Source organism: Perognathus longimembris, chromosome 14, assembly GCF_023159225.1.
Source record: "Perognathus longimembris pacificus isolate PPM17 chromosome 14, ASM2315922v1, whole genome shotgun sequence".
Lineage (NCBI taxonomy): Eukaryota > Metazoa > Chordata > Mammalia > Rodentia > Heteromyidae > Perognathus > Perognathus longimembris.
The window spans coordinates 29,661,650-29,683,453 of record NC_063174.1 but is presented as its reverse complement, the minus strand read 5'-3'; the positions used below and the strand labels follow the sequence as shown (position 1 = coordinate 29,683,453).

The 21,804-nt window shown below is 37.6% G+C and overlaps 1 protein-coding gene across 5 annotated transcripts in view; it reads right to left on the bottom strand.

Annotated features, from left to right (window-relative positions):
* Positions 1–1,395: 1,395 nt before the first annotated feature.
* The window catches only part of Pcnx4 (pecanex 4), a 35,636-nt gene continuing 15,227 nt past the window's right edge, over positions 1,396–21,804 (bottom strand). For all 5 annotated transcript variants that reach the window (XM_048362154.1, XM_048362153.1, XM_048362152.1 and 2 more), the window contains 8 exons: positions 21,230–21,747; positions 19,719–19,819; positions 19,484–19,603; positions 15,646–16,006; positions 13,160–13,263; positions 9,412–10,454; positions 8,175–8,361; positions 1,396–2,057 (listed from right to left, as the gene is read on the bottom strand). In XM_048362154.1, coding sequence (XP_048218111.1) covers positions 1,806–2,057; positions 8,175–8,361; positions 9,412–10,454; positions 13,160–13,263; positions 15,646–16,006; positions 19,484–19,603; positions 19,719–19,819; positions 21,230–21,747 — 2,686 coding nt within the window. In that variant the 3' untranslated portion in view covers positions 1,396–1,805. The remainder of the gene's footprint in view (positions 2,058–8,174; positions 8,362–9,411; positions 10,455–13,159; positions 13,264–15,645; positions 16,007–19,483; positions 19,604–19,718; positions 19,820–21,229; positions 21,748–21,804) is intronic.

Below are 21,804 nucleotides of genomic sequence, written 5' to 3'. Positions count from 1 at the left end.
CACTATCTTCAGTTTAACTTTTCTGGTGTATGTATGTGTCACAGACACATTCAATTAGTAACTGACATTCAGGTTTAAATAGCCTTATCTATTCGCTTTCTAGATGTTCTATTTGTTGTGCCAGTTGTGGAGCTTGAACACAGAGCCTGGGCGCTGTCCATTTTTTTACTCACAGCTGGCACTCTAGCACTCTACCTCTTGAGCCACAGCTCCATTTCTAGCTTTTTGCTGGTTTACTGGCGATAAGAGTCTCATGGAATTTTCTGCCCAAGCTGGCTTCGAACTGTAATCTTCAGATCTCAGCCTCCTCAGTAGCTAGGATTACAGGCATGGGCCTCTGGTGCTTGGCTTTTTTTTTTTTCTCTTGTAGTCTTGGTCATTTGAACTCTGGGCCTGGGCACTGTCCCTGAGCCTCTTTGTGTTCAAGGCTGGTTTTCTACCATTTGAGCTAGAGTGCCACTTCTGGCTTTTTCTGAGTAGTTTATTGGAGATAAGAGTCCCATGGACTTTTCTGCCTAAGCTGGCTTTGAACTGCTATCCTCAGATCTCAGCCTCTTGAATAGCTAGGATTACAGGCGTGAGCCACCAGTGCCGGCTTCTTGGACTTGAAAATTGATTCTTCTTGTTACTAATTCTTTGTTCAAATTTTCAATCTTATGTCTTGGATAAGTCAAACACACACTAACAATTTTAGAGTCTATATTTAGTAGCTATTATTTGGTTCACTGTGGGTCTGTTTTCCTTTAGTCTTTGATCAGGTCGTTTTGTCTCATGCTGTTAATTTTCCATCACTGTAATAATACTGACACAGTCATCCTAGAGAAAAGCTTTTTTTTTTTTTGGTTCAGTAAATACTGACACAATCATCTTAGAAAGAGAAAAGCTTTATTTTTGAAGGTTTTAGTTTATAACCAAATGACCCCATTGCTTTGGTCTATGGCAGAGCAAAGCATTTTGTCTCAAGGGGACAGATAAGTGCTAGGGTTCCTCTATCCCCTTTAAGGTCATGCTTCCAATGACCTAGAATCTCCACTAGGATCCCATACTTAAAGGATCCTCCACCTCCCAATAGTGCCACTCTGGGGAACAAGACTTCAACATATGGGCTTCTAGAGGCCATTCCAGATCTGAATTGCTGCACATGCCTCATTTTAAATGGCCAGTTCAACATTAAATACAAAAACTGTAAAATTAACATAAGGGGAAGATTTTATTGGAGAGATTTTATTAAAAGATTTTAAGGTTCCTGAATTGAAGTATTATGATAAAATAATTATATTATGTGGAACATTTAGGTCATATTAAATGTAAAAACAAAACAGTACAACATTTGAAAATACTATAAAATTAATTATATTTCAAATAAATACATGTGGGCTGGGAATATGGCCTAGTGGTAAAGTGCTCGCCTCAAATAAATACATGTATACATTGATGTTAAGCCTCAAAAGGATCCATTATTAAAAACACTGATAAGCATGCTTTTTATGTAATTACATAGCTGCTGACTTTTAAAACAATAGAAAATTTAGTAACTAATTTTAAACAAAATTTTAACTGTCAAAGCCTAAGATAATCTACAGAGCAGAAATGTTGGTCAATTAATTTTAGCTTTTATGTTAGACATAAGATTGTCCTTACTGTTTTTTTTAAACCATTAAGATGGTTATAGGAACCAATTTTAATGAGCTTCACTTTGTCAGGCATCCTTGGGGCAACAAAGATGTTAATGAGCTGACAAGAAGGACATTGCTGCTTTGCATATGTCACCTCCTCTGATGATGTTACAAGTGAAAAGGGGTGCTCTAATACAAATAGATAGGGAGAGGTTTTGATGAAAAAACTGGATATCCTAGGGGAGGGTCAGCTGCTTGCACAGTGAGGTTTCTTAGAAGTAGTTGATGAGCCTGGATGCTGTAGCGCTCCTCGTCGTCGTTGGTGGCATAAAGCAATTCCCAAGAGAGATTGGCCCACTGACCTCTAACAGCTTCAGAATTTAACTTCCCAACTTGGACCAATAATTCTTGAAGGGTAAGCACTCTGCTAGTATAACCTCTCTTTAAAATATAATAGGAGAGGAAGGAGAAAAAGAAAGGAGGTTAAATTTAGATGTTATTTTTTATTTATTTTATATCTATACTTAGGACACACAAAAAACAACCCAACCCCATCCCAAGTAAGCCTTCTTTCAAGATTAAAAGGGAAGTGCTATTTTAAAATGTACATACAAGTGGGTAACCAGTGGCTCATGCCTGTAATCCTAGCTACTCAGAAGGCCGAGATATGTGGATTGCTGTTTGGGGCAATCCTGGAGTCTCTTATCTCCTATTAAACACCCCAAGGCAGGAAGTAGAGCTGTGGCTTCAGTGGTAGAGTGCTAGCCTTGACCACAAAAGCTCAGGGACAGTGCTCAGGCCCTGAGTTCAAACCCTAGGACTGGCACACACAAAGAAATTAGCTTACCTTTAGGATAAAAATAGGTTGCTTATCTTTAGGATAAAAATTTACTTGTATTATCTTAGCTCTCTAAATAAGTATGTGAAGGAAAATTTCATTTAATCGGCAGGATAGCTATATGTTTCTCCAAGGAGTAATTTAAGTCCATTCCCAAAGTTTTGATATATGAGGTCTTCATCTTTATTTAACACAACATATTTTCCAATGTCTCTTTCGATCTCTTCTTTGAGCCACTGATTACTTAGGAATGTGTTCCTAAGTATATGTGTTGTAGGGAACAGAGCTGACTCCATCTTGATTATTAGGTCAACCTGACCCCAAAATTCTGCTTCTGTAAATGGCTTCCTTGTTTGTTGCTTGCTCTACCCCCTGCACCAACCCCCTACATCTGTGCTACGCTTTTACCTTTATTTATTTATTTATTTTTGCCAGTCCTGGGGCTTGGACTCAAGGCCTGAGCACTGTCCCTGGCTTCTTCTTGCGCCACTTTTGGCCATTTTCTGTATATGTGGTGCTGGGGAATCGAACCCAAGGCCTCATGTATACGAGGCAAGCACTCTTGCCACTAGGCCATATCCCCAGCCCACTTTTACCTTTATAAACCCCAATTTGAGGACTGCTTAGGGTCACGGTGGCAGCTCCTGAGTCTGCACTGTGTCCCTGGCAGGTCAGCCCGCTTTTCACTGTCGCAGTTTCAGCTCCCAAAGTCTGTGCTGTGTCCCTGGCCAGTCAGTTCACTTTATGCTTCCCCAAGAAATCCATCTTTTTGCTTGCGACTGTCTCTGAGTGGTAGACTCTTGGATGGACGGGGACTCCCCTCCCTTGAACCCCGTAACATATGTAACTTTGCTGAATTTCTTTATAATTTCATTTAATTGTGGTAAGAAGATAAATGAAGGTTTACACTGAACCTTTTAAATTTATCAAAGTCTGTTTTATGTGCTAGCATAATGGATTACCCTGTTGAATGTTCTATGCATACCTGAATGTGTATTCAGTCATTGTTAGGTGGAGTACTCCATAGGTACCTGTTTGATATCACTGAGTTAGTGATGCTCAGATCTGTTACTATTTTTTGTTGATTTGCATATTTCTCTGCATGATGGAAAGTGGGGTATGGAAGTCTCCAGTTGTTTTTGTTCCTCTCTGCATTTCAGTGTTTTGTTTTTTTTTTCTTAATTTTGATGCTAGTTGTATATATGTTTCAATAATTATTGTGTTTTTAATGGGCTGATTCTTTTATTAATAGTTTTTCTCTTCAAGTCTACCTGTTTTGTTATTAGTGTAAGGATTCCAATTGCCTTGAGGTTGCTACTTTCAAAACAAATATTTTTTTCAATCTTTTTACCTTTAACTTTGTCTTTGAATCTGAAGTGTGTCTCATGTAGGCAGCAAATGGTTGGATTGTATTTGTCTATCTCTGCCATTCATTTAGATTCTGTAATCCATTCCCATTGAATGTTCTTATTTATATATTTGATTTTTCCCAACAATCTCTTTCTTTTGGTTTATTCTCATTTAATGTTATAATTTATATAGTTAGATTTTCTGTTATTTCCTTGTCTTCTGTCTCACCTTTATTCCATTATGGCTTTCTTTTACATTAAGTAAACATTTTGTAAGTGACATTTTCTTTTAATTTTTTTTCCAGTTCTCTAGCAAGTCTCAGGTGTTTACCATGTTTTTACTTATTAACTCAATTTTAATTTACAACTAACTTACATAGTTTTATCTTATTTTGTTCCTTTTTGTGATACTGTTGGACATATTACATTTGTAATTGCTACAGATGCAACAATATATTGTTATAATTATTTATATAATTCCATGTTTTTCGTGATGTGTGTGTGTCCATCCTGGATTTGAACTTGGGGCCTGGGCACTATCCATGAGCTTTTGTGCTCATGGCAAGGGCTCTAGACTTTGAACCACAAGCTCTAAAGCTCTAAATCCAGCTTTTTTGTTTCTTGAGATAAGAGTTAATTGGACATAGTCTTTCTTTTTTTTTTTTAAGATAAGAGTTAATTGGAGCTAATAGTCTCCTGGACTTTCCAGGTTGGCTTTAAACTGAGATCCTCAGATCTCAGTCTCCCGAGTAGCTAGGATTATAGGTGTGAGCCACGAGTGCCTGGGTATAATTCTATATTTTAAAGAAGCTGAGAGAAAAGGAGGCACATATATATTTATTGTTTTGTTGACTTCCTTTATTCTTGTAGTTCCACATTATCATCGGGAGCCAATTCCCTTAGGCCCAGTACAGCTTTGTCCTCACTAACTTCCTCTATGAAGTTATTGGCAAATATATGAATATATGTGTTACTGGCCCAAGAATACACTAAACACATTTAGTGTACATAATTTTTTTCGAATAGGAGAAAAATGCATTTGTATTTTTTACATAATTACATAGTTATCTTTACTGCTGTTTTTTTGTATTTGAATTAGGGGTATTTGAATTAAGCGACTATAAGTACATTCAGAGGAGATGAAAAGCATTCCCCTTATAATGCCTTTAACATTTCTTGTAAGGGAAGTCTGCAAGCAAAAATTATACCTTTTATTTACAGAAATGTCTTTTTTTGCTTCATTTTTTTTCCAAAAAAATCTCTGTTGGGTTCTTAGTTAACCAGTTTTTTTTTAATGGCTTATATTAGTTATGGGGGAGGATTTCATTGTTACTTCTCCATATTTGTTTATACTGTATTCCAATCAATAGGTTTTTGTTTTCTTTTGAGCACCTTGCATATGTCATTGGCTGTGTCTGGCCTCCATTGTTTCTGATAAGTCAAATGATATAACACCAATTTTATGGAATTCCCTTACATTACAAATCATTTTTGCTTGTTCTAAAAAACACCAGAGAATTTGAAACTGCTCCTGGCAAAGAGGGCCTGGCATGTTTACTTGTGGATCTCTTTGTGTTTATCCCACCTAAAAGTTCACTAAGCTTCCTGACTTAATATTTTTCAATAATTTTGGGAACTTTTCAGCAGTTTTATCTTTTAATAAAATTTCTCGCCTCTCTTCTCTCCTGGGACTGGAATGTATGTTGGTATACTTAATGTTGGCCCATATTTCTCTGAAGCTCTCTTCCTTTCCATTCATTTTTTCCCCTCTTCTTTGAATTATATAATCTCTACTGATCTTTATTCTGCCAGTTCAAATCATCTACTGAGAACTTCTAGTATAATTTTTTTCTTTTTATAATTTGTCTCTATTGTCATTCTATTTTATGGAATATTGATTTTATATCTTTTATTGATTTAATCATGGTCTCTCAGTTATTTTAGTGTATACTTTCTTATATTTCATGTCTGGTTGTTTTCACAGCTAATTTCTGTTGTATGCTTTCCTTCCTAGCTTATGGGCTAGATATTCTTGTTTCTTTGTTTGCAGGTTTTATACTTTTTGTTGAAAATTGGGCATCTTAGATGACCTTATAGAAACTAGTCCTACTCACTCCATATGCTAGGCCTTTGTTATTTACCTTATTGTTTAGCAAGTGACTTTGTAATTTTAGAGAAGTAAACTCTTGCTTGGTTCAAGTACCCCTGACATGTTATATCTCAGGTATTACTCTTCTGGGAATGCAGCCCAATGAATGCCCAGTTACCTTGGGTTGACAGTGGTTTGGGGCAGGGCTACCTTTGTTCAGTGTTCACATGCAGCTGTTAAGCTCCACTGATTTCCAGATGATTGCTGTACAGAATAAGTTGCTGTATAGATAGATCCAATTTAACTTGGACTTCTACAATGGAGCTTTTGCTTTCAGTGTCTGATATCTGTTCTGACCCCAGAAGGGCCTCTCTGTTGTTTGTCTCCTTATAATCTAGCCAGTTTACAGTTAGCTTATATGTTCAATGAGATAAGCATTTCTTTTTATAATTACTTTGCCACTGCTTTCATTGTTTTTAAGAGCATCAGACTTCCATGTGTCCACACTGTTGTAAATGAATCAATTCTTTTGGGAAGAGTTTTGGAGTTCTGTTTTTCTTGTGATGTGTTTGTGTGGTGGAGTTCTGGATCTGGACACTCCTGGTTTAGAAGATGGACACTTAGTGGAGTGGAACAGGAACCACATGCCTTTTAACTTGCCTGTTACCATGTAGAGCCTATGCCTTATGAGAAGGCAATCAATATTCACAGTGCCCAAGACAGCCTCAACCTTGTGCAGAGGGGAGGCCAGAAGAGAGTCTACCTGTTGACTTTAGCAACATGTAGCTAGAAACTGGATGAGCAAAGTCCTCTTGAGAAAACAGTCCTCCAGTAGAGAACAGAAGAGTGAGAGAATACTGTGCTTTTTGGTTGTTCTAGTCTGAATAGAGTTTCTATCTTGAGGGGAGAGGCAGTGAGATTTAGTCCAACTACTGCTGTCCTTATTGAGGTTTTCCAATTAGGAATTTAATTTTCCAGAATTAATGTTTCTTCATTTGCTGTATGGTTTTAGGATGATTCAGGGGATTTTTAGTTCCTAAAATTTTTCCCATTAGTTTTTTTTTTTGGGGGGGGAGTGGGGAAGCATTTGTAGAACTTCTAACACTGTAATGCTAGATAGGCTCAGAACTTACAATAGGGATAAATCTATCATACTATGCAAAAATAATGACCTTTTAAGTGTAATAACAAGTATTTAATCCTAAAACAAACATCTCTAATTTGGACTCTCTGAATTCTCACTGGTTAGATTTGTTTCAAATACAGTAGAGAGATCAGTAAGAGAAACAGTTTGTTAGCTGGACATCATGGATCAAACTTGTGATCACAGCTACACTGAGGCAGAAATAGAGAGGATGGAAGATTGAGCCCAGCCCAGACAAAAGAGGATCTCAATTTTGGAGGAAGGCACCAGTGGTCCCAGCTTCATACTATAGGTGGGATGAACTCTGGTTAGAGGCCAGGCCCAAGCAAAAACTGAGACCCTACCTGGAAAATCACCTAAAGAAAAAAAAATCTAGAGCTAAAGATATAACTCAAAAGGTAGAACCTTGAGCTCAAACCCTAGTACCTTTGGAAAAAATAGAAAACAAAGAATTTTCTGTTTATAAATTAATTTCCCTCTGGGAAATTAAAAGCAAAGCCATCATTCTTACACTTGAACTGGGCATAAGAATACAATCCATCTTGCTAAAGAGGTTATAGCAAGTTACATGTACTTGACTTACAGATTAGCTGTTGTACATAGTATTTTAATTGCCTCATACTCAGTTGGCAAAGGTAATGAATTAACTATCTCAGGGTTGAGCTATCTTTTTTCCATTCATCAGACTTGAACTCATGGTGTAGGAGCTGTCTGAGCTTTTTTGCTCAAGGCTAGTGCTCTACCACTTTGAGCCACAGCTCCACTTCTAGTATGGTGGTTAATTAGAGATAAAAGTTTCATATACTTTCCTGTTTGGGCTGGCTTCAAACTGTGATCCTCAGGTCTCAGCCTGTTGAGTAGCTAGGATTACAAGCATGAACCACCAACACCTGGCATAGGTGTAAGCCCAGGATGGTCTTGAACTCGTGATCCTCCTGTGTGCACCAACACAGCCAGCTATTTTTACCATAAAGTCATGTCCTTAGAGTCATGATTACAACTGTCTTGAAATTGTAACTGATATAGAATTAACAGCTAGAATGTTATATCACTTACCACTTAGTTCAAATATTTTAGAACTGATTTCTAAGCTTTAAGGTTAACATATGAAAATGTTTAAAAATATTTTTAACCTTACCATATTAGGATCATACCCCAGAGAAAACAAGCATGGCTTTTCTTGTAAAACTGCTTCCTTCCATTTTTCATCAGATACTAAACCAATGTACCAGTCACTGTCATATTCTTCAAGGCAGTTGGCCAGCTCTTCAAAGTTTTCTATGGGACCTAAACTTGCTTTGTCAACCATTAGTTTCAGAGTATACCTAAAACAATGAAGACCCAAACAATTTTAGGATATTTAAAATCAAGTCTATGGATAAAATAGATTTTTTTCAATCAACATTTTTCTTACTTTGAATTGAAATAGACTGTATTTCAAATTAAAAGTTGAAGGAGAAATGAACCAGTTGAAGTGAAGATATCTAGTAAGCCAGACTACGTCACATTAAAAGCAAAGGAAGGAGCTGAATGCCAGTGGATCACACCTGTAATCCTAGTTACTCAGGAGGCTGAGATTCACAGTTTGTTTTGTTTTTTTTTGCCAATCCTGGGTCTTGAACTCAGGGCCTGAGTATTATCCCTGGCTTCTTTTTGCTCAAAGCTAGCACTCTACCACTTGAGCCACAGCACCACTTGCGGCTTTTTCTATATATGTATGTGGTGCTGAGGAATTGAACCCAGGGCTTCATGTATATGAGGCAAGTACTTTACCACTAGGCCATATTCCCAGTCCTGAGGTTTACAGTTTGAAGCCAGCTCAGGTAGGAAATTCTATGAGACTCTGATATTTAATTAACCACCTAACAGCCAGAAGTAGGTCAAAAAGTAGAGTCCTAGTCTTGAGAGAAAAAGCTAAGGGATGGGATAGCACCTAGGCTCCGAGTTCCTAGGCCCTGAGTTCAAGCCACAGTACTGACAAAACCACCACCACCACAACATAAAAAAGCAAAGGAAGCAGAAATTAACCAAGCTGCAAATACATCACCATTTTTTTTTCATTTCTTAAGAAAGTGATTTAAAACACTAGGAATCAGTCTTTTCTTTTCTTTTCTTTTTTGCCAGTCCTGGGGCTTGAACTCAGGGCCTGAGCACTGTCCTTGAGCTTTTGCTCAAGGCTAGCACTCTACCACTTGAGCCACAGTGCCAGTTTTCTGTTTGTGTGGTACTAAGGAATCAAACCCAGGGCTTTGTGAATGCTAGGTAAACACTCTACTACTAAGCCACATTCCCAGCCCTAGAAATCAGTCTTTTAGGTAATTAAGAATGATTTTTTTGGTCAATTATACAACTTGTATATAATAAAAATGAGTTACCTGAATGCTTTCAGAGCTAGTTGGAACAATTCTGGTTTTTCTGTGAGCCAATCCAAGGCACTAGACCAGGGCAAAACACCATTGTAAACTCTTAATATATGACCAGGAGTAGGCGCCATATTGTCTATTCCAAATAAACTAATATAACAAGTCATTACTGTATGAATATACAAGTCTTTTAAAACTTTATCCTTTGCAATTTCTTCTAGTAAACTTGAGGCATTTTCTTTTGAGTGGAAACACTCCAATTGCTTTAAAACAAATTGGTACCAGTCTCCTGGAAATAATGAGCTCATCTCTTTCACTTTAGAATTGGGCATACAACTAGACATCCATTCTTGAGGTAAGCTCAATAAGTGAGAATGGGAACAAGAGAACTCCATAAGAGGGATATATGCTGTGTCCCCTTGTTTTCCTTTGTCTACAGCAGGGTATCCTAACATAATTATTTTGAAAAGATCATTTTCTGGAACTGTGTCTGAGGAATGATCACCAACTCTCTGTGAGTCCACTGATCCCGGAATAGGCAACTTTGTATCTGGTACCACTTTGAATTGATCTTTTTCTTGTTTTCCTTTTGTGATGGTTGGCTCATCATCAAAAATATTACCATCATCAGACCAGTCATTGAAAACTTCAGAACTTGAACTATCTGTGTCTTCCAGGGATTTGGGATGAGGTGCACTGTTCAAAGCAGGCAAGATTATGAGAGGTGTTTCTCTTTTACCTTCAGTTTTAGGAATATTCTCCTGCATGCTGGGTCTTTTGGAGCAGTACTGAATAAGTATCCACACAAGCACTTTGAGAAGGTCATTCTTAAATTCTTTTAAGTTGTCATGAGAATCAATGATTCCAGATAGGATATTCTTGGCATCAGAATATACTTTCACAGGCAAAATAGTACAGGGTGTCAAGATATTTCCAAAGTGTTCATTAAAGGAGCATACTTTTGTGTACTCTCCTTGCTCAAAAGCGCCTTCAAATACTTCATCAACTCTTCGGGCTTCTATAGTATGACAGGTTGTTTCTTGCAATTCTAACCCCTAAAGAAGAAATAAAAAGTACTTGAATTTTATGATTATTTATCATATTGAGAACATCATTAGTCTTGTAAATGTCAGGTTTTTATCATAAGAGATAGAAAAATAACAATTTTTTTCTCCAGTCCTGGGGCTTGAACTCAGGGCCTGAGCACTGTCCCTGGCTTCTTTTTGCTCAAGGCTAACACTCTACCACTTGAGCCACAGCCCCACTTCTGGCTTTTTCTATATATGTGGTGCTGAGGAATCGAACTCAGGGCTTCATGTATATCAGGCAAGTACTCTACCACTAGGCCATATTCCTAGCCCAACGAATTTTTTTTTTTTTTTTTTTTTTTTTTTTGGCTAGCCCTGGGCCTTGGACTCAGGGCCTGAGCACTGTCCCTGGCTTCCTTTTGCTCAAGGCTAGCACTCTGCCACTTGAGCCACAGCGCCACTTCTGGCCGTTTTCTGTATATGTGGTGCTGGGGAATCGAACCTAGGGCCTCATGTATACGAGGCAAGCTCTCTTGCCACTAGGCCATATCCCCAGCCCCCCAACAAATTTTTTTAAGAGCCACACTTAAATTTTTAAATTATCTTTAAGTAGTTGTACAAAGGAGATATCATTTAACAAAGCAGTTTATGAATACAATGCATCTTGATCAGTGTCACTCCATTCATCATTTTCATCCCTCTTCCACCAACCCCTTCCCTTACTTAATTTTGTGGTATATATCATGAATTCTTGAGTGCCTCCTCCCCTCAAGAGCTATAGTCACACTTTATGATGTTAACCCTACCTCCTTTTTTGGCAGTACTGGAGTTTGAACTCAGAGTACTGTACTCACTCATAGATTGCTTGCATAGGGCTAGTGCTTTACCACTTGAGCCATGTTTCCAGCCCAGCTTTTTGCAAGTTATTCTTTCTCTTTTCTGTCTGGAATGGTTTTGAACTGTGATCTTCAGATCTCAGACTCCTGAGTGGCTAGGAGTATATGCATGAGCCACTCACACCTGGCTCACACATTTGATGTGGATAGAGACATTAAACATAATGCTGGGAGAGTAACAGTAAGATCACATAGAATATATTATAGATATGTGTGGAAGTGTAACAATGAAATCCTCCTCTGTATAAAAGCTAAAACAAGTTAAGAAAATATGATCACTATTTCAAAAGAAATTATGGAAATTATATTAAAATTGAGCAAAAACTTTATGAAATATAAATATAATTTCATACCTTTATTGTCAAGATTGAATCATACATTAAAAACTTTTAAGCCAGGTGCTGGTGGCTCATGCCTGTAGTAGGATTGTAGCTTGAAGCCAAACCAGATAGCAAAGCCATGAGATACTTATTTCCAATTAATCACCAATAACAACAACAGAAAAGCCCACCCCAAACCAGAAGTGGAGCTGTGGTTTGAGTAGTAGAACTTTAAAAAAAGAAAAAGCACAATTAGAATACGAATTTTGTCTTTCTACCCTACTTATATGAGAATAAAAGCATTCGATTGTACACATTGTGCCCAAAAGTGATAGAATAAAGAAGATAGTTTAAAGGAAGAGCCGATATATTTCCTGTTTGTCTGAATGTAGTGTAGAAGAAAAGAGTCAAACATAACTCCAGAAGGGTACAGTTTCTCCAAGGACTTCTAGGAACAAGAACACTGATGGAAAGAGGTCAAGGAAAAAAAGAACCATGAAAGAAGAGTAAAGTAAGAGTATCTACAAAGCAAAAGATGAGAACAACTATATCAAATGCTGCTAACAGGTGAAGAAAGATGAGTTAAGAGTTGCTATTTGGGGCTTGGGATATGGCCTAGTAGCAAGAGTGCTTGCCTCGTATACATGAGGCCCTGGGTTCAATTCCCCAGCACCACATATACAGAAAATGGCCAGAAGTGGCGCTGTGGCTCAAGTGGCAGAGTGCTAGCCTTGAGCAAAAAGAAGCCAGGAACAGTGCTCAGGCCCTGAGTCCAAGCCCAGGACTGGCCCCCCCCAAAAAAAAGAGTTGCTATTTGGATTTAGCAATGTGACAGTTAGTGATGACCATGACAAGAGCACTCTCAGTGGAGATAGGATTAAAATTCTACAGTAAGGAACAGGAAAAATGAAGTAAGAGATATAACAACATAGGAAAGCATTTTGCTCTTAGAGGAGAAAAACGAGGGTAATTTTGTGGGAAGATGGTTTTATTAAGCTGAAAATGCTTTTATGATATAAGAGTTTGATTCGTGTTTTTGAGATGTCATCTAGGACTGAAAGAAAAGGAAACAGGTGTTTTGCTATCATGCTCATTTATGCTATCAGCACTAGTCAGCTATCAATATATGTTTATTGAAATAAACCTTTAAAAGTCAATAGGTAGGGGCTGGGAATGTGGCTTACCGGTAGAGTGCTTGCCTAGCATGCATGAAGCCCTGGGTTTGATTCCTTAGCACCACATAAATAGAAAAAGCCTGTAGTGGCGCTGTGGCTCAAATGGTAGAGTTCTAGCCTTGAGCAAAAAGAAGCCAAGGATAGTGCTCAGACTCTGAGTTGCCCCTGGACTAGCAAAAAATTTTTTAAAATTAAAAAAATATATATCGATAGGTGTTTTCACAGGAAAGGGAAAGAATTTCTTTCAAATTGATTTATGGGATTATTTGATGTGTACATAATACATAAAATTTTACATATATATTATAAAAATACTAAAGAAGTTTCAAATATACATTGACCTTAATGTTAATACAGCAATAAGTATAGCCATGTTCAAGAATCATTATCCATATCAGACGATCCTGAAAACGGCCCATGTAATGAGATCCAGGTAAGAGGATACCTAAAATAAAATAGAAAAAAAATGAAAAACATCTTCAAGTTGTTTTGCCATACAAATCTTCAAAATTGATAACATATCTAGAATTGATACCCATCTTCTCTCATTAGTTTAGTAACAAAAATAACTATTAATTACATATCAGGAGACATTATATAAGCTCTGAGTAAGCAGTAGGAACAGCTTACTAATATATATGTAAGTGTGTGTGTGTATATATATGTATATATACATAATAAAGGATAGCTTTTCCAAATAAACAAAAAATTAGAATTTGAATAACATGATAAGTAAGTGTGAAGTGTAGTAGGAAAAGAACTATACAAAAGCCAATTTCAGGTTGATTTAAAAGACTTTGAATCTTTTTAGTATACATGTATACAACTAAATAGTAATGTTTTATGGCTTTAAATTTTTTTTTAATTATCTTTAATAGTTGTCCAAAGGAGTTTCCATTTAACAAAGCTGTTTTTTTTTTTTTTTTTGGCCAGTCCTGGGCCTTGGACTCAGGGCCTGAGCACTGTCCCAGGCTTCTTTTTGCTCAAGGCTAGCACTCCGCCACTTGAGCCACAGCGCCGCTTCTGGCCGTTTTCTGTATATGTGGTGCTGGGGAATCGAACCTAGGGCCTCGTGTATCCGAAGCAGGCACTCTTGCCACTAGGCTATATCCCCAGCCCCTATGGCTTTAAATTTTAACAATTTTTTTTTTTTACAGTTTGTCATATAAAGCACTTTTTTTTTTTTTTCCAGTCCCAGGGCTTGAACTCAGGGCCTGTGCGCTGTCTCTGAGCTTCTTTGTGCTCAAGGCTGGTTTTCTACCACTTGAGCTTCTGGCTTTTTCTGAGGAGTTTATTGGAGATAAGGGGGTCAGAGACTTTCTGCCTGGGCTGGCTTCAAACCATGATCCTTAGATCTTAGCCTCTTGAGTAGCTAGGATTACAGCCATGAGCTACCAGCACGTGGCTTGTAAAGCATTTTTTTTGTTCAATATCCCAGCTCTGTGATTTATTCAGGTTACCTGCAAGCAGTTCAAGTTCATTCATTGTAACTGCTGTTGATAATTTACCACATGAATATAACTGAATCTTCATCTCCTTGTTCCAATTTTTTGCTATTAGTAATAACGCTAACAGAAATAATCTTTGTGCAAGCCTACTCATTTAACATGTGCAGAAGAGGAGGCTGTCTGCTATCCTTCCAAAGCTCTGCCTACAAGTTGGACCTCAGTTAACCTCTTGGAACCACCAGACCTGGTAAGAGTCTCTCACTGTGCTTAACGGAGCAAATAATTAAGATACACTGAACATTTCCTTTCCTTTTTAGGAGGCTGGCATTGGGATGTTATAGATAGAGAGTGCCTATAAACCAGCTAGTTTTTACTCTTTTAGGCTACTGCATCTGTTTGACATGAACTCATTATAAATTTTGAGTGTGAAGGTGTTTTCATATTTCACTGGAGGTCCGTAAATTTGATTTATTAAGGAAAATGTTTGTTTTATTTTTAACTGTCAATTCAGGCCAATGACAGTGGCAAAATCCTGTAATCCTAGCTACTTGGGAGATGGAGATGGGAGCAGAGGTATTGTAGTTTGAAGTCAGTCTTGGCCAAAAACTGTCTGCTGAACTACATTTAGATAAAGGGCTGGGCACAGTTCTGTGAGCCTGTTATCTGAGTGACACAAGGAAGCACAGATATTAAGTTCATTAGAACTGTTGTTGATAACTTATTATATGAATTAATGTGCTTAGGCTGGCCTGGGTATAAAGTAAGACTAACTAAATAAAATAATCAACACAAAACGGGGCCGGTGGATGCTGGGTGTGGTGGCTTGTACCTATAATCCTGGAGGCTGAGATCTGAGGATCGTGGTTCAAAGCCAGCCTAGGCAGAAAAGTCCCTGTGAGACTCCTATTTCCAATTAAGACTGTTATCTTCAATTAATCTCCAATTAATAATTTCTACTAAAAAACCAGATGTGGCACTTGTGGCTCAAGTGGTAGAGTGCTAGCCTTGAGCACAAAGAGGTTCAGGGATAGCACCTAGGCCCTGAGTTCAAGTCCCACAACCCAAACATAAAAGGGTAGGGGGCTGGCAGAGTGGTATAGCACCTGCCTAGCAAGTGTGAGGCCTTGTGTTCAAACTCTAGTACTGCCAAAACTTAAAAAAAAATTGCCAAATCATCTGAATAAAAAACTTCCCTAAAGATTTCTTTATAAGTTCAGCTAAAAATAAGGAGCAAGCAATATATTTGATAAATAATCTTTTAATCCAACCATAAAATACATTCGAATACTTGGACATGTACACATGAATGAAGTATGAAAAGATTATTTATCTTTTTTTATATACTAAATATACATTAGTAAGTCAACTCATTTACTCACCTAAACTCCCAGCTGCCATGGCAGTTTGCAGTGCAGCAGCCAGCCTGGGGACCATCTGGCAGTAGTACACAGTATCTGAACACACACATGCGGCAGTGCCTGCTGCTCCTGGCCAACTCTGAGTGGGTCGGGGAAACCCCATCAAGAACACAGGCAGCGTGAAGAGGGGGAGTAAGGGAGAAGAGAGTAATGCAGAAAAAATTATGATGACCAATACGAAGGGAGAGAAGATAGTGTTGAGTATACACAAAGTGGTAGCTGATTTTCGATGTTTTTTTTCTGTCAATGATGCCACAAGTATGGTCACTGCAAACTGCAATTTGGAGATAAACTGAATCAAGCGATCACGAAAGACACCAACCTATAGAAACAGAAAAATTATTTAAAAAATTTGTCGTGAATTTTCAAGACAGCATTAAAAACATTATTTTATTATTTCCCCAATATTTTGTGGGAAATCCTTAAATGTAGTTTTGTAGGTTTTTTTTTTGTTTTTTTTTTTGGTCAGTCATAGGGCTTGAACTAGGCCTGAGTGCTGTTCCTGAGCTCTTCAGCGCAAGGCTAGCAGTCTGCCATTTGAGCCACAGCGCCACTGTCAGCTGTCTGCTGGAGATTAACTGGACTTTCCTGCCTGGGGTGGCTTTGAACTACAATCCTTAGATCTCAGCCTCCTGAGTAACTGGGATTATAGGTGTGAGCCACCATCACCTAGCAAATGTGATTAAAACTTTCTACAAGCATAAATCTAACAAATGTGACACTATGTGTAAGTTTTGGCTTTAAAAACGAAATATAAGCTGGATACTGGTAGCTACAGCCTACAATCTTAGCTACTTTGAGAGACTGAGTGTGGTTCTATGCCAGCCCAGGAATACATGTGAGACCCCTTCTCAACTGATGTTGGGATGCAGTAACATGCATTTGTTATACTAGTTATGTGGGAGGCTGAGATTGGGAGGCTTGTGGTTCCAGGCCAGCCTATTTAGAAAACTCCCAAGACTTCATCTCAACCAAAAAAGCTGGCTGTGGTGGCACATGCCTGTCATCTCACTTATTATGGGAAGTCTAAATATGCAGATCATCTTTCTAATGTATGCCACAGCAAACAAAACAATAACAAAAGACCATCTCAAAACTTACTAGTGAAAAAAATGATAGATGTGTGGTATGGGGAATAGAGCACTTGCCTAGTAAGCACAGATTCTCGAGTTCAAAGCCCATTAAGCAATCCCCCCCCCCCAAAAAAAGTAAGTAACATTAAAGAAAACGGACATAGTACTTACTACCTATACTTTAAGGGCTAAAACTATATGCCAACAAATTAGATAATATAGATGAAATTGACAAGTTTCTAGAAAGTTATAATTGCTGAAAAAATAGAATAGGTCAATAACAAGAGATTGATTTAGTAATTTAAAAACTACTCATGGAGAAAAGTTGAGGCTCAAATGATTTTAATAGTATAAAATACCATGTATTATAAAACATTTGCACTATTTATTAAATACTAACACTGTTTAGAATAATAAATACCACTACTTCAGCATCTCTTCCAAAACCAGATTATTGAATACCTCCTAAACTTTGTGTCTTTTGTGTGTGTGTGTGTGTGTGTGTACACGTGTGCAAGTGTATGCACCAGTACACTGAACTCAGGGCCTCTTGCTCTTGTTTGGCTTTTTAGCTTTTTGTTGGTTAACTGAAGACAAAAGTCTGTTTTGTTTTGTCAAACTGGCTCCAAACATTCTCAGATCTCAGTTTCATGAGCAGCTAGGATTAGAGATGTGAGCTACCAGCACCATTTCTAATTCATTTTGTGTGGTACTGTTAATAAAACCAACGATATCACCAGGAAAAAGAACTGCACACATATACACAGACATACTCATATACATGTGTATGCATCCATGCAGGCATGTGTATCTTATGAATATAGATGACAGGCAAAATATTAGCCACTCACACGTGTAATCCTAGCTACTCAGGAAGCTAAAATCTTCAGATTACAATTCCAAGCCAACCTGGGCAGAAAAGTCCATGAGACTATCTCCAATTAACTACCAAAAGGCCAGAAGTGGAGCTGTGACTCAATTGGTACAGTGTTCTCCTTGGAAAAAAAAGCTCAAAGACAGCACCCAGGCCCTGAGTTCAAGCCCTAGCACTGGCACAAACCAAACAAACAAAGAAGAAAAACAGCTACTGAATTCTATAACATGGAAAGGATTGTAGTGTATGATTAATGGGATTTATTTCAGAAACATAAGATTGGTTTAACAACCAAAAATCTAAGCTGGGTGCTGGTAGCCCATGCCTATCTCATCAGGAGGCTGAGATCTAAGGACCAAGGTTTGAATCTAGCTCATGCAGAAATGTCCATGAGACTCTTATCTATAGTTAACAAGCAAAAAGCAAGAAATAGAGGTGAAGTTCAAGCATTAAAGCAACACTTTTCAGTAAAAACAAAAACAAGTGAGAGCACAAGGCTCTGTGTTCAGAGCTCAGTACTGGCACCAAGACAAAACAAAGCATAAACAACAACAAAAAACCCCAAACAAATGACAGTGAATACATAAAAAGATATCACTAGCAATATGAGAAATGGAAATGAAAATATAAGAGTAGTGTGTACTCTGAGAATGGCTAAAATGAAAAAGTGAGGCAATGAAGAACGCTGGTTAGGATGTGGATAAAATCCAGTCCTCACCCACTACTAATTAGAAAGAGGCACAGTCTTTCTGGGAGCCAGTGGCTCATACCTGGAATCCTAGCTACTCAGGAGGCTGAAATCTGAGGATAGCAGTTTGAAGCCAGTCCAGGCAGAAAAGTCCTTGGGAAACCAAAAAACTACTCAGAGAAAGCCAGAAGTGGCACTGTGGCTCAAGTGGTAGAGTGCTAGCCTCAAACAAAAGAAGCTCAGGGTTGGCTAGGCCTTGAGTTCAAGCCCCAGAATTGAAACTAAAGAAAAAAAAAAAAGGTACAGTCTTTGCAGAAGACTATTGTAGTACCCTGAATGTTAAATATGGAACTATTACATGACCAAAAATTCCATCCATAGTCATGTATATACAAAAGAAATACATGCCCATCCAAAAACATATACAGACATATGAATATCATAGCAATAGACTCAAGTATGAAATGCAAAAACAACATAAATATCTGCTATCATCTAATGAGTAAGCCAACCAAATGTGGCATATCTATGCAATAGAATATTATTTGGCAATAAAAAGAATTAAATAATGATACATCTTACAAGAACAGATGTTTGGAATATATAAATGAAAAGCAATATATGCTCATATTCCATAATATTTCATTTAGGTGAAATGTCCAACAAGGGAAACTATGTAGAAACAGAAAGTAGGGAAATGGTGTGAATAGGATACAGTGGGAATGAGGAATAACTCTTAATGTTTCTTCAGGGGATTTAAAAAAATATTCTAGAAACTGTAACCCCTCTGTACATCAGTTTTACAATAAAAGTTTAAAAATAAAACATTCTGAAATTAAATTGAGGCTGGGAATATGGCCTAGTGGTAAAGTGCTCGCCTTGTATACATGAAGCCCTAGGTTCGATTCCTCAGCACCACATATATAGAAAAAGCCAGAAGTGGAGCTGTGGCTCAAGTGGTAGAGTGCTAGCCTTGAGCAAAAAGAAGCCAGGGACAGTACTCAGGCCCTGAGTTCAAGCCCCAGGACTAGCAAAAAACAAAACAAAATGAAATTAAATTGAGATAGTAGAAAAAATGCTGAATATATGCAATTTTAGCAGTATACATTAAATGGATAATTTTATGGTGTGTGAAGCTAACACTTGGTTAAAAAATACAATTACCAACAAAAGTCTGATTCCTGTATTCAGGCTTCTGTTCCACCATGAGTCTGCACTAGAGAACAAGTGCACTGCCGATACAAGTACGGTCTCCAATAAAGCATGTTCTGTGTTCTGCCAGACCTGCCATATATAAATTATCTTGTTATTGGGTACAGTCTGACTATACAAGCAAACAAATAAAATTCACAATTAAACTTAGCAACTGGAAAGCACTATTAAATACAATTAGGATTACCATTCTAAAAGCTCTTGTAAATCCAATGGAAATAGACACAGAGTGTAGTCCTTGTAAGGAACTATCCAATGAAAGAAATGCTATCATAGCAAAAGGTGATACTAAAAACAAACAAAAAAAGTGAGTTTAATTAATGTAAGGCAATTTCTACTACTGTACTTTAAGTTGTCATGAGCTTATTAAGCAATTAACTGAAGAAATTTAACAAAAAACATTAATTCTAGTAGCTCAGTCAATGGGAGTGAAGACTGGCAAATGGGACTGCATCAAGCAGTTTGTGCACACCATTAGGCTGCAAAGACAGCTACTGGATAGTCTTTGCTAGCTACGCATCAGACAAGATGTATTACCAGATTTATACATCTGACAAGATGTGTAACCAGATATATACATCTGAAAAGATGCACACCAAGAATATACAGGGAGTTTAAAATACTAAACTCCCAGAGTCAGTAACCTAATTGATAAAATATAGATAAGCTCAAACAGATTCTTCTCAGAATGGCCAATGAATACCAAAACACTCAACATCTTTCACCCTAAAGGAAACAGTCAAAATGACATTGAGATTCCATCTTACTACAGTCAGAATGGCCACTGTCAAGAACATAAACAACACATGTTGGCATGGATGTGAGAAAAAGGAACTCTAATACACCATTGGCAGGAAAATAAACCAGTATAACTACTATGTAAATGAATATATAAATACCTCATTGGAACTTGAACACTACAATATAGCAATACCACTTGAGCATTTGTCAGAAGGAATCTGAGTCAGGATGTAATATAGGCACTGTATGGTGTAGCATTATTACATATGTGTGTATTTTCTCTATAAAATATCTATATAATCACTCTGACTAAAGTATGGTATATCCGTGTGTGAGATACCATGGTAAACCCCTTTGAACAATTAACATGCATTTAACAAAAATAAGTATTAGGAAGCAGAAACATGTCCTGGCTAGGATGTAAGTGCTAGTTGAGGGGTGAATATAGTCAAAATAATGTAGTTATATGTGTGAACATGGGACAAAGAAATGTGTAGAGATTGCTTTGGGAAGAGGTGAGAGGAGGGAAAATGATGGAGTGATTCTGATCAAGATGCATCATTTTGTACACCTAAATGGCTGTGTTAAAATGAAATACCCTTGGGGATGGGAATATGGCCTAGTGGTAGAGTGCTTGCCTCGCATACATGAAGCCATAGGTTCAATTCCTCAGCACCACATATATAGAAAAAGCCAGAAGTGGGGCTGTGGCTCAAGTGATAGAGTGCTAGCCTTGAGCAAAAAGAATTCAGGGACAGTGCTCAAGCCCTGAATTCAAGCCCCAGGACTGGCATAAAAAGAAAAAAAAAAGAAATACCTTTATACAACTGATGCTAACATAAAAAGAAAAATCATTTGTATACAGAATAATACCACACAAGTGAGAGCTTAATCACGCTTAAAAAAATACTTCCAAAATAGTTTATAACACAAGATTAGGTGCTTTTATCTTCCTACCTAGGGTTAGCAAAATCCGTCTGATAATACCAATCTTCAAGAGATTTGTTTGCTTCTCTAAGAATACAGTCACAGTTGTATGCACATCTTTTGGATAGAAAGGATTTCGGAAAATTCCAAGGATATAGACACTCTGAATTTCCCTAAATATCCACAATATTATAAGTATTATCACCAAAATATAGCCAATAGTAGCTTGGATGCTGTTTTTGGAAATCTGTGAGAAACCAGCAAAATGATGAAGCAAACTTGTTTCTAAGAGCGCCAGGACTAAAATAATGATGTACATGATGCACTGCTTCCATGTAAACTGTTTTTCTGAATACCCAGGAAAAGGCTGAGATTTGGTTTCTACTCCATGTCTGGTCACACTGTGTTTGAAGACAATACTCATGTCACTCAGGTTAAGGCTCAGTAAGAATCCAAGTCCAGTCATGAAAAGCACCACACCAACAGTGCTGGGAATGAAATATGATGTTACAGCTGTTCCAGCAGAAATGGTAAACATTACCAGTAACCTAGAGAAAGAAAGAAGGGATTTACTAGAAAAGAAACATGTTCTTTAGGAAATTTAT